This window comes from Sorex fumeus, unplaced genomic scaffold, assembly GCF_029834395.1.
Source record: "Sorex fumeus unplaced genomic scaffold, SorFum_2.1 ptg000002l, whole genome shotgun sequence".
Classification (NCBI taxonomy): Eukaryota; Metazoa; Chordata; class Mammalia; order Eulipotyphla; family Soricidae; genus Sorex; species Sorex fumeus.
In genome coordinates, this window is record NW_026606059.1 from 60,479,648 (window position 1) to 60,493,442 (window position 13,795).

At 39.9% G+C, this 13,795-nt stretch overlaps 1 protein-coding gene across 1 annotated transcript in view; it reads left to right on the forward strand.

Annotated features, from left to right (window-relative positions):
- The window catches only part of MRPL13 (mitochondrial ribosomal protein L13), a 44,273-nt gene that overhangs the window by 2,446 nt on the left and 28,032 nt on the right, over nt 1-13,795 (forward strand). The window contains exons 2-4 of the mRNA XM_056111172.1: nt 328-451; nt 9,309-9,402; nt 11,462-11,522. Coding sequence (XP_055967147.1) covers nt 328-451; nt 9,309-9,402; nt 11,462-11,522 — 279 coding nt within the window. The remainder of the gene's footprint in view (nt 1-327; nt 452-9,308; nt 9,403-11,461; nt 11,523-13,795) is intronic.

The window sequence follows — 13,795 nt, forward strand, 5'->3', positions numbered from 1 at the left end:
GATTTAAGTAAGGGTCTGTGTCTTTGGGATAAGTAACAGGAGAGGAAAATAGATCTTTGAAATTTTAAAAAATAAAGCATGATCATATTGCTCATGGGAACTTGTGGGGGGAGGATTGTGTTAATCTTTGAGAATCATGAGAAAAGATGCCTGCTCCCTCTTTTTCCAGAAATAAAAATGAGGCAAATAAGCATGCAGAAATTTATTTAACGGCCAAGTGTTTCTTTCAAGTCATTTAGCATTAACTCCAGAATAAGTGTGATGGTATATAACACTCTTTATCACTGTCCTTAATTACACTTTTCTTTATTGTTTCCTTTTTTCAAGCAATGGGCCACTTTTGCTCGAGTTTGGTATCTCTTAGATGGAAAAATGCAGCCCCCAGGGAAGCTTGCTGCTATGGCATCAGTTAAACTTCAAGGATTGCATAAGCCAGTGTACCATCAACTCAGTAAGTATCATGAGTAGCTCTAATTTTTATTACGTGAATTTTTCATCCAATGTAATTTTCACTTATTCACTTAATCACTTAACTTCCCGTTAGTCGTCGATTTGCTCGAGTGGGCGCCAGTAACGTTTCCATTTGTCCCTGTCGCGTGCTAGTGTAGCCCAATGGTATCTGTTCGCTCCGGGAACATGAAGGGCCTCAAACCGATCATTCATGATCTTGACGAAGAAGTCTGACCATCTGGAAGGTGGGCGGCCACGTGGTCTTTTCACATCCCGTGGAATCCAGTCGGTAATAGCTCTAGTCCAGCAGTCATCTTTAAATCTCATTACGTGACAAGCCCATCTGATTTTCGACACCTTGGCAAATGAGACAGCGTCCCTGATTCTTGATCGTCGACGGATGTCAGAACTCCAGATTCTTTCTCTCATTTGAGTGAAACGTGATATTCCAAGCATAGCTCTTTTTATTCTTCTTTGGGAGACCTGAATAGCATTCTCATCTTGTACTGTTGCGGCAACATGGGAAGATGCCATTGTTGACAACATTGACAGGAATACGATCGACTGGTTCAGCACCTCCATGAATGTGCGAGGAACGCCAAGAGAGAGATAGCCACAAAAAATCGCCTATCTTCGAAAACTCTTGAGCTAATTCGCCAGCGTGGTTTGGCGCATGCCTCAGGCAACCGCAAGCTAACGTCCGAGCTCGCAAAGCAGTGCAGAGATGCGATCAAGGAAGACCTCAAAGAGAGAAGAGCAGAAGTACTGGTAGATGCGGCAGAAGCCGGGAAAAGTATTCGTAACGCCCGCCTGTCCTTCGCCAACTATAAGACCAAGATGACTGCCCTCCGACGTCCTGATGGATCCATCACATGCTCCAGAACGGCAATGGAGAAGATTATCCATGACTTCTACTCAAATCTCTTCGGTAGCCATGTCCACTTGCCGACATACCAAATTCCACAGGATGGATATGTCGTTCCCAACGTTCTCCCTTCCGAAATCCGACACGCCATTTCGTTGGTAAAGAAACAAACAGCACCCGGCCCAGACAAGGTCAGACCTGAACACCTGAAGAACCTGCCATCAGTACTCATCAATACACTGGCTCGGCTCTTCACTCGCTACCTGTCTGAATGCAAGGTTCCGTCCCAATGGAAAACCAGCAGGACCGTACTACTGTTCAAGAAGGGAGACATCCATGACATTGGCAACTATCGCCCGATCTGCCTATTGTCTGTCATCTACAAGTTGTTCACTCGAGTCATCCTAAATAGGATTGGCAGAACACTAGATGAAGGACAACCATGCGAGCAAGCAGGGTTCCGCAAAGGATTCAGCACCGTCGACCATATTCACACAATAACCAAGCTCATTGAGATTTCTCGGGAGTTCAAGATGCCATTCTGTTTAACGTTCATTGATTTAAAGAAGGCCTTTGATTCTGTTGAGACGGAAGCGGTCATTGAAGCCCTAGCCAATCAGGGCATTCAAGCCCAATACATCAGGATCCTCCATGAGCTGTATTGCAGATTCACTACCAGGATCTCACCATTCTACAAAGAAGTGATCGTTGATGTCAGGAGAGGGGTTCGGCAGGGTGATACCATTTCACCGAAACCCTCAAGAACATCATGCGACGACTGGAATGGGAAGGAATGGGAGTGAAGATAGATGGTCGGCAACTACACCACCTCCGCTTTGCTGATGACATTGTTTTAATAACACCAAACATCAGCCAAAAGGCACAAATGCTGGCCGACTTCGACCGTGAGTGTGGAAAGGTCAGACTACAGCTGAATCTTACGAAGACAATGTTTATGAGAAACAGCCTCGTTCCTGACGCCCCATTCGCTCTCAACAGAACGACCATCTCCGAATGCAACAGCTATGTGTACCTAGGTCGAGAGGTCAACATGACAAATGACCTGGCACCCGAGCTGCGCAGGAGGAAGAGAGCGGCTTGGAACGCCTTCAAGAGCGTCGAAGAAATAGCTAAGAGGACGAAGAACCTCCGACTCTGGGCACATCTCTTTGATTCCACTGTTCTTCCTGCATTAACATATGCCTCAGAGACCTGGGCCCTATGCAATGTAATTTTAATTACAAAAATTAATTTTCATTAATATTTGTTTTGTTGTTCATTTATTTTTTAATTGAATCACCATGAGATCCACAGTTACAACGTTGTTCATGATTGGGTTTCAGTCCTCCAATGTTCCAACATCCATCCCTTCACTACCCATCCCTTCACCACTGTACATTTCACACCACTAATGTCCTCATTTACCCTTAGTTCCCCTCCCAACGCACCACACCTCTCCTCTCTCTCTCTCTCTCCCTCTCTCTCTCTCTCCCTCTCTCATCCTCTCTCTCTCATGCCTTCTGAGCAATATGGCTTTCAAAACAGTTATCATGCATATTCCTTAGAATGAGAATGACAGCACTCATTTGTGGGATATAAAAATTACGTAGTATAGAGACTAATATCCAAGGACGTAATAAACAGGGGCAGGAGGACTGTCCACAATTGGAAGTTTGCCAAAAGTATGTGTGGGGTGGAGGGCAGTTAGGGTAGAGAAGGGACCACTATGACAATAATAGTTAGAAATTATCACTTCAGACAAGAACTGAGTGCAAATCTTCATTAGATTCTTAATGGAAACTTGGGGGAGTTTGACAAGGATGCTTTTAAGGACTTTGGCTTTGTCCAAAGGATCCCTTATTCCAGTATTGGTGAAAACAAACAACAAAATGTATATAAACTCTAAAATATATTAAATTAAATATATTAAACTCTAAGAAGACAAAGAACCTCCAGCTACTAGCACATCTCTTCGATTCCACTGTTCTTCCTGCATTAACATATGCCTCAGAGACCTGGACCCTACGAAAACAGAATGAGAACGCTATTCGGGTCTCTTAAAGAGGAATCAAAAGAGCTATGCTTGGAATATCACGATTCACTCAAATGAGAGATAGAATCCGGAGTTCTGATCTCCGTCAACACTCAAGAATCAGTGACGCTGTCTCATTTGCCAAGGCATCAAAAATCAGATGGGCTGGACACGTAATGAGGTTTACAGACAACCGCTGGACTAGAGCCATTACTGACTGGATTCCATGGGACATCAAAAGATCGCGTGGATGCCCACCTACAAGATGGTCAGACGTCTTCGTCAAGACCCTGAATGATCGGTTTGAGGCTCTGCATGTTCCTAGAACGAACTGATGCCCTTGGGCTACGCTAGCATGAAACAGGGATGAATGGATGAATGGAGACGTTACTGGCACCCGCTTGAGTAAATTGATGAATAACGGGGGATCAAGTGATCAAGTGATATTAAATTTACTCATAGGAAAACCATACAGACTAGTTTGCCTGGGACAACCCCATTTATACCATCACTCTAGCAAAGTTAACAGTATTCCTCCTTTTACTTCCAGAAATACCCTGATTTGGATTATAAATTAAATTTGTTCCCTCTTATACATTCTTATCATATGACCATGCACATTTGAACACAGGACTTTTTAACTAAGGAAGTAACTCTTCTTCTCTTTTCAAAAGCCCTTCTCCCTAGAAAGTTACACAAAGCAAGCAAAGCAGGGAGAGTTTACCTTTCACTGTCTTGAATGAATAGATTTGCTTTATGTATCTTTTCCCAGATCACAACCAAAATGGTTGTTCATACACCAAGACTTGTGTTTCTATAAGTAGCTGTTTGTTTGTTTGTGGACCATGCTTATGGATGCTCAGGGCCTACTCTTGGCTCTGCACTCGTGGATCACTCCTAGTGGTGCTCCAGGAGCCATTTAAACCAAGATCACTACTCACTGCACTGTCTCTCCAGTTCCCTTCAAGTAATTTTGATTAGCTGCCCTTACCTAGACTCTACTTTGCAAAGTAGAGCAAGATGGTTTACATCTTGCTTACTCTATTAACAAGATTTGTTGCAATTGATAGCAATTTTAACTTTTTGAGAAGCAGAATATACCCAAAAAATAATATAACTATGTGTAAATGCAGGTAATATTCTAAAGAAGTTAACAATGTGGGGAACCACTTGATGTCTGGGTTGTTTCCAGTTTTTTTCACCATTGCAGACATTGTAACTGTAATCATGTACTGTGCCTCTATCTGTGCACTTGGAAAGGTTTCTCTGCACTCTAGCCGCAGGGCAGGGATGCCTGGATTCAGAGATGCTGTGCTCACACCTGCCCGTCTGCGATGCTCTAGGATTCCCATGCTCCAATGCAGTTCCAGGCATCCAAGACAGCAGACTTGCTGGGACTGTGCTCCTGTTATGCAGGTGGCACCATCAGTCACACTCACTTGTGGCTTTACACTCATCTGGCAGGTGCCACTCCCCAGGCTCCCTCTAAGGTTCCCTTGCTTGGAAGCACCCAGTAGCAATTCAGCATGGAGTTGAAGGGAAGCAGTGAGGTCACTGATCAAAAGCATAGAAATGTCGCATGCGTGGCACGAAGTCAGCAACAAAAAGGACACTTCTTTAAAATTCTAGTGTTGAACCAGAAAGGAAGAGTGTCCTTAGTCAGCCTCTATGGGACCATGTGCTTCCAGCTACACCGGGTTTTCACCATTCTGCTCCTGTTCATGCCTGATTGGGAAAGCACCACAAAAACTGGGGCTGACACATTATTGTAGAAAGGAGGAGAAACCGCAGGTATAATACCAATCTATAAAAATGAAGATCAAGTAAAATGCTTACTTTTCTCTGATCTTCAATATTTTTAAGATACTTTGTAATGGCAGGGCAGGCAAAGTCCACACCAGTTTATAGAAAAGTTGGGGACTAGGGTTTTATTTGTTTGTTTGTTGATGGCTACACTCAGCAGTGCTCAAGGCTTACTCCTGGCTCTGAGCTCTGGAATCAGTCACTCCTGGTAAGGACTCTGGGAACTGTATGTAATTCTAGGGATTGAACTTGGGTCAGCTGTTTATAAGCAAGCTCCCTACCTGTTGTACCATCACTCTGCCCATTAGCTCCTAATACTTGAGATGTCTTATTAACCATCTCATTAAGAGCTTTGAAAACTAAAATCACAAACTAAGTGACTCTCTCACTGTCTCTCAGCTGTGTTCTAGTAGATTTAGGGCTAAAAACCCACATTTGTCTCCTGTAGGGGTAAAAAACCCATTCCATTTCAGTCTGATGATTCTTAGCCATTTTTTAGGGTATGTGCCTAGTAATTTATTTCTTCATAATGGAAACAATAAGGTATTAATAATAAGATCTCTTAGGTTTTAGAATTGCACATGATGCAAAATTTGGAGAAAAGTCTAATTCATAACTCACTTAATTTCCTTCTGAAAGTATAAGAAGACTATTTTAATTATTGTATTGTTGTTGTCAATTATTGTAATCACAGGAAATCTTCCTTAACTACTGATGAACAAACACTCTTAGAATCCCATAACTTTTGTGGTTACCTGTTCTTCTTTAGGAATGGAAAATTGGGGTAGCAGCGATAGCACAGTGGGTAGGGTGTTTACCCTGCACATGGCTGACCTGGGTTCGATCCCTGGCATCCCATATGGTCCCCCAAGCACCGCCAGTAGTAATTCCTGAGTGTAGAGCCAGGAATAACCCCTGAGCATCACTGGGTGTGACCCAAAAAGCAAATAAATAAATAAATAAAAAGTATCTTATTTAAAAAAAGACAGAGAGAATGGAAAATAGCTCCTCTCTGAAACTAGAAATATGTTTTTAAAGACTAATTTGCAATTTTGTTTCACTATATGTAATACAGAACTCATACCAGCAAAACTTTTCATGTCCACAAGATGTCACTAAAATCAAAACTTAAATTGCAAGTTACTTTTCTAAAATTTGAATTTTGTTTTTATGAAGTTGTTCACAGTAGTTCATTACAGTTAATATTCAAACACCAATTCCACCACCATGCACCTTCTCCCCACTATAAGAGAAACAATGTCAAGATTGATATGTTTCATCCTGGAGCCATATAAGCCCCTGTATAAGAGATCACAAGCACACATTCTTTTTTTTTTTTATTCACAATAGTCAGGACCGACTGACCCATGTTCAACTGCTGTTCACATGGAACCCTTCTCTACTTCGGCCTTCAAAGTTCTCGTTTGAATATTTGCTGGAGCGATAGCACAGCGGTAGGGCGTTTGCCTTGCACGCAGCCAACATGGCTGACCCGAGTTCGATTCCTCCGCCCCTCTCGGAGAGCCCGGCAAGCTACCGAGAGTATCTCGCCCGCACGGCAGAGCCTGGCAAGCTCCCCGTGACGTACTCGATATGCCAAACACAGTAACAACAAAGTCTCCAATGGAAACGTTACTGGGCCCGCTCAAGCAAATCGATGATCAACGGGAGGGCCTTTACTTTTACTTATTCACAATAGTGAAAATATTTTGATCCAAATATGTGTTTTGAACCAAAAAATATAATTATCTACTTATGGTTTGTTTTTTTTTTAATTAGTGAATCCCCGTGAGGTACAGTTACAGGCTTACTAACTTTTGTGCTTGCATTTCAGTCATACAATGATCGAGTACCCATTCCTCCACTGGTGCCCATTTCCTACCACCAATGGTCCCAGCATCCCTCCCGCCACCCCCACTCCATCCCCTCCACCCTACCCCGCCTCTGTGGCAGGACATTTCCTCTTGCTCTCTTTTTGGGTGTTGTGGTTTGCAATAGAGGTATTAATTGGCATTATATTTGGTCTATAGTCTACTTTCAGCCCACATCTTCCATCCCGAGCGGGTCCCCCTGACACCCTTTACTTGGTGGTCCCTTCTCTATCTGAGCTGCCTTTTTCCCCAGCATATGCGGCCGGCTTCTAAGTTGTGGAGTGATCCTTCTGGTACTAATCTCTACTATTCTTGGGTGTTAGTCTCCCATTCTGTAACTTTTCATTTAGTATGATACTTTCCATGTAGAACCACTTGTTTGCAAATTTCACGACTTCATCTTTTCTAATAGCTGCATAGTATCCCATTGTGTAGATGTACCAAAGCTTCTTTAACCAGTCATTTGTTGTCGGGCACTTGGGTTTTTTCCAGATTTTGGCTATTGTGAACAGTGCTGCAGTGAACATATAAGTGCAGATGTCATTTCTACTATTACAAGCACATATTCTTAAACCCAAACAAATGTGTGCTACTTTTGGTACATCAGTGGACTAGAGTATAAGCGGCTATGTGCTCCAGGACGTTCTATGTTGCTGTTTCCAGGAGTCGTTATTTCAGTCTCTGGATCTTAGCTTTTGATGAGATTATATGGCACACAGGAGGTGGGGGTGGGGGGACAGTTTGTGGTTGTGACTGCCAAGCTATTGGAAAACTAGGGAGCTGGGGAGTCTTTTCTCACTATACTTGGAGCAAAATTGAAGGAATTATGGGAAGACTGATAATTATTTGGAATTTGATCTTTCTGTCCGAATTGAATTTTATGAGTAAGATTTAACTTACTCATAAAGATGAAATGAAGATAAATCAGGAGAACCTTTCTAGAGAAAGGACCAAAGATTTCATGACTTACGTTTGCATTCCTGTGTGTGCTGTTTCAATGAGAGAGAGAAGCAGAAATAATGGGATCATGATAAGTAGCAAATGTGAGACCTCTAGCAAACCTGTTTCTTCCTTGAAACAGGCTTTAGCCCCTTCAGCTACAACTGTCCAGAAAAATGCTTGTGATTTCAGCATTCTTTGAGCCTTAGCTTGCTGTCTTCTCACTGCCTTTATTCGTTCCTCCATTTCATTTCCCTGGCTGCCCTAGCAGCCCACCCCATGTCACTTTGGGAACTTACGCATTCCTGGTCAGCCTTCCCACATCGACAGGCTTCCCACATTCCTTTACACCCTTGCTTTATCCTCTTTCTTGATCCTTCTTTCCCTTGTCCTCTATGAAATAGGAACTTTCTGGAAACCTACATTCAAGTTCAAGCTCTGCATGGGTACTGTAAACTGTACTATAGTTTTTATGTGCTATACTGTAGTGTCATGTGCTGTGCTTTGGTCCCCTCAGTGGTATTTTTTTCTTAAGGAGACTTCTGAATCTTTTATTGGTAGAATAGACAATAAATGTTTCTGCTTAATTCACATTGTCCTTTATAGTGATGTTTGAATACTTAAATATGAACTGTTTTTGTTGTTGTTTGCTTTAGAATGAACAGCCAAACTTAGGAATTTTTATATTTATTTATATACTAGAAAGTCAATCCAATGCGTATATTTTGATTTTCAGGTCATTTCATTTATTCTTTCAAATATGTGTGTAATCATATTTGAGAGTGGCAGCTTTAGTTTAACTAGTTAAATGTGGATGGGGGAAATCTGTGTTAGTAGTTAAGCATAAAAATCATAATGCTCTATTGTTCTCTAAAATTGTTAAGACTAACCAATTGTGATATTTTACATATGTTTTCAATTTGCCTATTGGCAAAACATACTTTTTCTCTCATATGTATGCATGTTCTTTTCATTTTATCTTCTGTTTGTAAGAAAAAATTGTGTTAGATATTTAAAAGGTACTCATTATAAACAGTAAGGTAATTATTTATGGAGAGAGATAATGGAAGTGCAGTAGTTTACCATTAAAGAAGTATTGTTATTGTTGGCGTCTTTATTGCATTCTGTTTAACCGTTCAGCATTGAGATTTTCCAAGAAGCCAGCCAGCCAGCTATTTCTATACTTAGATGTCGTGTGAAAAAGAAATCTGTTCAAGAATTTTTTTTGTTGTACTATAAATTGTTTTATTATTTTTAATGTGTTTGGACTTTTATAAGTTTTATATATAACCAAGTTTATTTTTTCTTAAAGTTGTGATATCTTATTTAAAACATGTTTTTAATCTAGGTGATTGTGGGGATCATGTTGTCATAATGAATACAAGACACATTGCGTTTTCTGGAAACAAATGGGAACAAAAAGTGTACTCCTCACATACTGGGTAAGAGACTCCTCACTTTATCAAGAGAGATAGGCACGTGAAATGTATTACTTTAAGAATAATATTGATCTTATTTTAAAAGAAAAATACTTAAAAAAATTAGCCTTTAGGAAAATACTTTTTTTTCTCTTCTAACATATAAGATTTACTCAAACACAAAATTATGCCCACTGCTACTTATTACAGGAGAGTCTTTTTCCTGAAAACTTTTTACAAAACCTCTCTAAATCAAGTTTGTTGTTTGTTTTTAAGTCAGCCTTTTACTCCTTTCTTTTTGTTTCCTGTAAGCCATGTTTTTTGCTTTTTCCAGAGTCATCCTGAACATCTCTAAGTACTAATGGAATGATGAGAAAAATCCCAGGTTTGAAGGATACTTAGAATCTTGATGATATTCCTTTCAAATTATAGGCTTTTCTACCTTTATTTTTCTCATAGTTCCTGAGGTGGCACATTCATTTCACCTTTGAGATGGTGTAAATTATTTTTAAAATCTCTATGCTGTTGTATTTCTCTAGATTTTATATTGATCTCTTTGAGACAGTACAAAATACATTGTAAAATATAAATCACTATAAATAATTAGAATTATATACTTTAATATTTCTATCAAGTTATAAATATTGGGCTCAAGTGATAGCACAGCAGGTAGGGCATTTGCCTTGCACGTGGCCAACCCAGGTTTGATTCTTCCACCCCTCTCGGAGAGCCCGGCAAGCTACCAAGAGTATCTCACCTGCACAGCAAAGTCTGGTGAGCTACCCGTGATGCATTCGATATGCCAAAAACAGTAACAACAAGTCTCACAATTTGTTATGAGACGTTACTGGTGCCCACTTGAGCAAATCAATGAAAAATGGGAGGACAGTGTTACAGTGCTACAGTTATGAATATTAAATTAATATCTATAATATCTAATTATTGATCTTAATATTCTCTTCCATATAAAATCCTTCAGATAATTTCAAGACAATTGTTTCAGGTGCCCATTGATTATTTACTTCAAAGTTCTTTATGGACTTTGCTTCAAATACGCATATTATCTTGGTTATTCTTTCATGCTCATTGCTTATAAGTCATCATCAGTATTTTTGTGGTTTCTTATTGGTTGGTTGCAATTTCTTTTTTAACTAAATACTAGAACTTAATGTTCTAGTGATTTTCTAGGAAAAATTGTTTCTTTGAATTTTGTTGCATTAGAACTTTTCTTCAAGACAGTCTCCCCACACGGAAAAGCCTGGCAAGCTGCCCGTGACATATTCGACTCACAGTCTCACTTTGTGATACAGTAAATTCACAATCAGCTATAACTCCAGAGTTTTTTTCAGCAATTTTTAACTCATAGTTCCTTCAAAATTCAGTTTAACTTTTTCAACAGTGTCTCCTTTCTGTGCGTTTCCAGTATGGTCTTGATTTCAGAATCAGATGGCGTGCCTCCATTTTCCCCCAACCTGACTATAGACTTTTCAGACATTTTTAATTCAGAGTGTCATAAGCACCTCAGAGTGAAAGAATGAGTGCCTGCTGAATCATTTTCAATTCTATAGAATTCTATAAATTCTATGAAATTAAAGAATTGGTCTATAATTCAACAAATTATAGACTGTGGGAGTCTGTAGAATTGTATAGCATTATGGTGAGAAATTTTTCAAGATGTGGAGTTCTTTATGACAGAAAGAGTTGGCTACTTAAGAGGATGGCATTTCAAATATCAGAGGTTATTGTTTACTTTTTAAGACATTAGAGATCAGTTTTCAGAAACAAGTATAGCTTTATAATAAAATGACATTATGTGTGCTTCTACGCTCTGGCTGTGGAACACATGTGTCTGTATGTGCAAGGTCCTAAGTTTGATTCCCAGTACCACTGCCCTATCCTTCACCCCCTGAGACCACTGCATTGCAGGACCAAGCATCACTGGGCTTACTCCCAGCCACGGCACTTTTGAGCATCACCCATATTGAAAACATTCAAAAGGAGAGGGGGGAAATAAGTTTACATTCTACAAGACTATTTAAAAACTACTCTACTGAGTCCCACTTTTTATTTTCTGCTCTAACAGCTACCCAGGAGGATTTAAACAAGTAACAGCTGCTCAACTCCACCTGAAGGATCCAGTGGCTGTGAGTTTATTCTCTTTCCTGTTGTTTATCGTCTCTGCAGCAACTTATCCAGACACTGCTTTTTCTGTTTTCCTTCTCTATGGTAGCCAGCATTCAGAGCTGTGAGCTCTTCACTCTGATGGTGGTACTCAAATTTTGAAAAGTTTTATTTCGTCACCGTTCAATTTTGTGTATTTTCTGATTCGTACTTTTTGGCATTCAGTGAAAAAACTTTGAGGCTTCTTAATTTCTTACACCTGTGTAATCATTTTGAACATGGTATGTTTGCTGAAAATGGCTTGGAAAGATGTCTGTCTGGATGTTTACATATATAGTCTCAGATATGCTAAGTGTAGTTTTCCAATTTTCTGACTTTTTTTTGTCCAGTTAATTTACCAGTTATGCAAAAGAATTAGACTTTCCGTTGAGGGAGGTATTAATTTTTCATTGTAGTCGCTTGGCTTTTGCTTTGTTTTGAAGATTGAGTATTATAGAAATCTAAATTTGGAAACATAATCTTGTCAGTGGTTTTTGCCCTTGCTACATCTATGGACCTGTAGTTGAAAACCAGTGTTAAGCAGTAGTACCATTCTTCAGAACTGTCAGGAAATTTCTTGTTGGCACCAGACCACAGACCGTCCAATCAAAACCTCTAAAGTATGTAAGTGACCCTTTTACTTATTTATATTTGTTTTATTTGATTCAGAGTCCATATATGGTGGTGCTCGAAGTTTACTCCTGGCTCTGTGCACCAGGTTCACTACTGTTGGGACCCAGGGGACCTTATGCAGTAACAGGGATCAAAATAGGTATGCCTGCTTGCAAGGCAATCACCTAAAGCCCTGTACTACCTCTTCATCCTGCTGTACTTGGCTCTTTTAATGTCCACTGATGCCTTTAGCCTTAGGGCTTTTAAAATAGGAATCCATCCATATGAACTGTCCTTTTATGGTGTTGTTGAGTGTATTGTTTATGGTTTAAAACTTATTGTGGCAAATTTTCCTTTTTCTCACCTTTTTCAGGGATGCACACACTTTGTTTAATTAGAGGTCTAAGATTGATCAATATTTCCACATTCCTCCAAATCAGATCAAGACCCTTTGATTATTTCTAACACCTGTTCTTCCACTTTATATGCTTGCTTTGAAATTTTTTAACTTTTACAACATAGTATTATTTTTACTGTTTCATACCATTGTTGGGCTGGAGTGATAGCACAGCAGTAGGGCGTTTGCCTTGTGCGCAGCCAGCTCGACCTAGCTGGGTTCTATTCCTCCACCCCTCTCGGAGAGCCCGGGCAAGCTACCAAGAGTATCTCGCCCGCACGGCAAAGCCTGGCAAGCTCCCCGTGACGTATTCAATATGCCAAACACAGTAACAACAAGTCTCAAAATGAAGACGTTACTGGCCCTGCTCGAGCAAATAGATGAACAATGGGAGGACAGTGTGACAGTGCGTGACATACCATTGTTGATATACTGGGGTTTTTTTAAATTTTAATCTCTTCATGTAACTTAACCTTCCTATTGCAATCATTTTTCTTTACCTTGAAGTATTTCTTATTCGATGTCATAACAATCTCTTAATAGGGAATTCTTGCCTTTATTCCTTTTTTTGCAATAATTTTATTTTATTTTTTTTTAATTGTATTTTATTTTATAAAGTAGTTCACAATATTTGATTACGTGTACTATTCGAACACCAATCCTACCACCATTACACCTTCCCACTACCATATTTCGAACCCCAACCTCTGCTGCCAAAGCAGAACTGAAATAATTTATTTTGTATTATTTGTTATAAATAATCCACTAAAATGATCCAAAAAAGATTTCTTAGAGGAATGTGTGTGAAGATTCTTGTATTTCACCCAGGAGCCATTAAGCCCTTCTATAAGAGATCACTAATATGTTATTAAAGCTTGAGCCTTGTGTGCATCAGTAAAAATATATTTTCCCCCTAAGATTAGTTGCTTTCTACTTTAAACCTCATCAAATGTGGTATGCTACTCTTGGAAATAGTAGGTGGTATAAAGTAAGAGATGGCCTTACTTTATGGAGGCATGACTATGTCGAATCATTCTGTGCTCTCTTTTGAGAGATTTGTTGAGTCTCTGGATTATTACCATTGATGAGATTATATGGCATCAGCCAGAGATGACTCGTGGGGGTGACTGCCAAGTTGCCGGAAATGGGGAGATGGGGGAAGGTTACCCATTCCCAGTTCCCTTGAACCTGGAATTTTCAGTCACAAGTTTTGCCTACCTGGGTTTTCTGTGGATTCACTCATGGGTG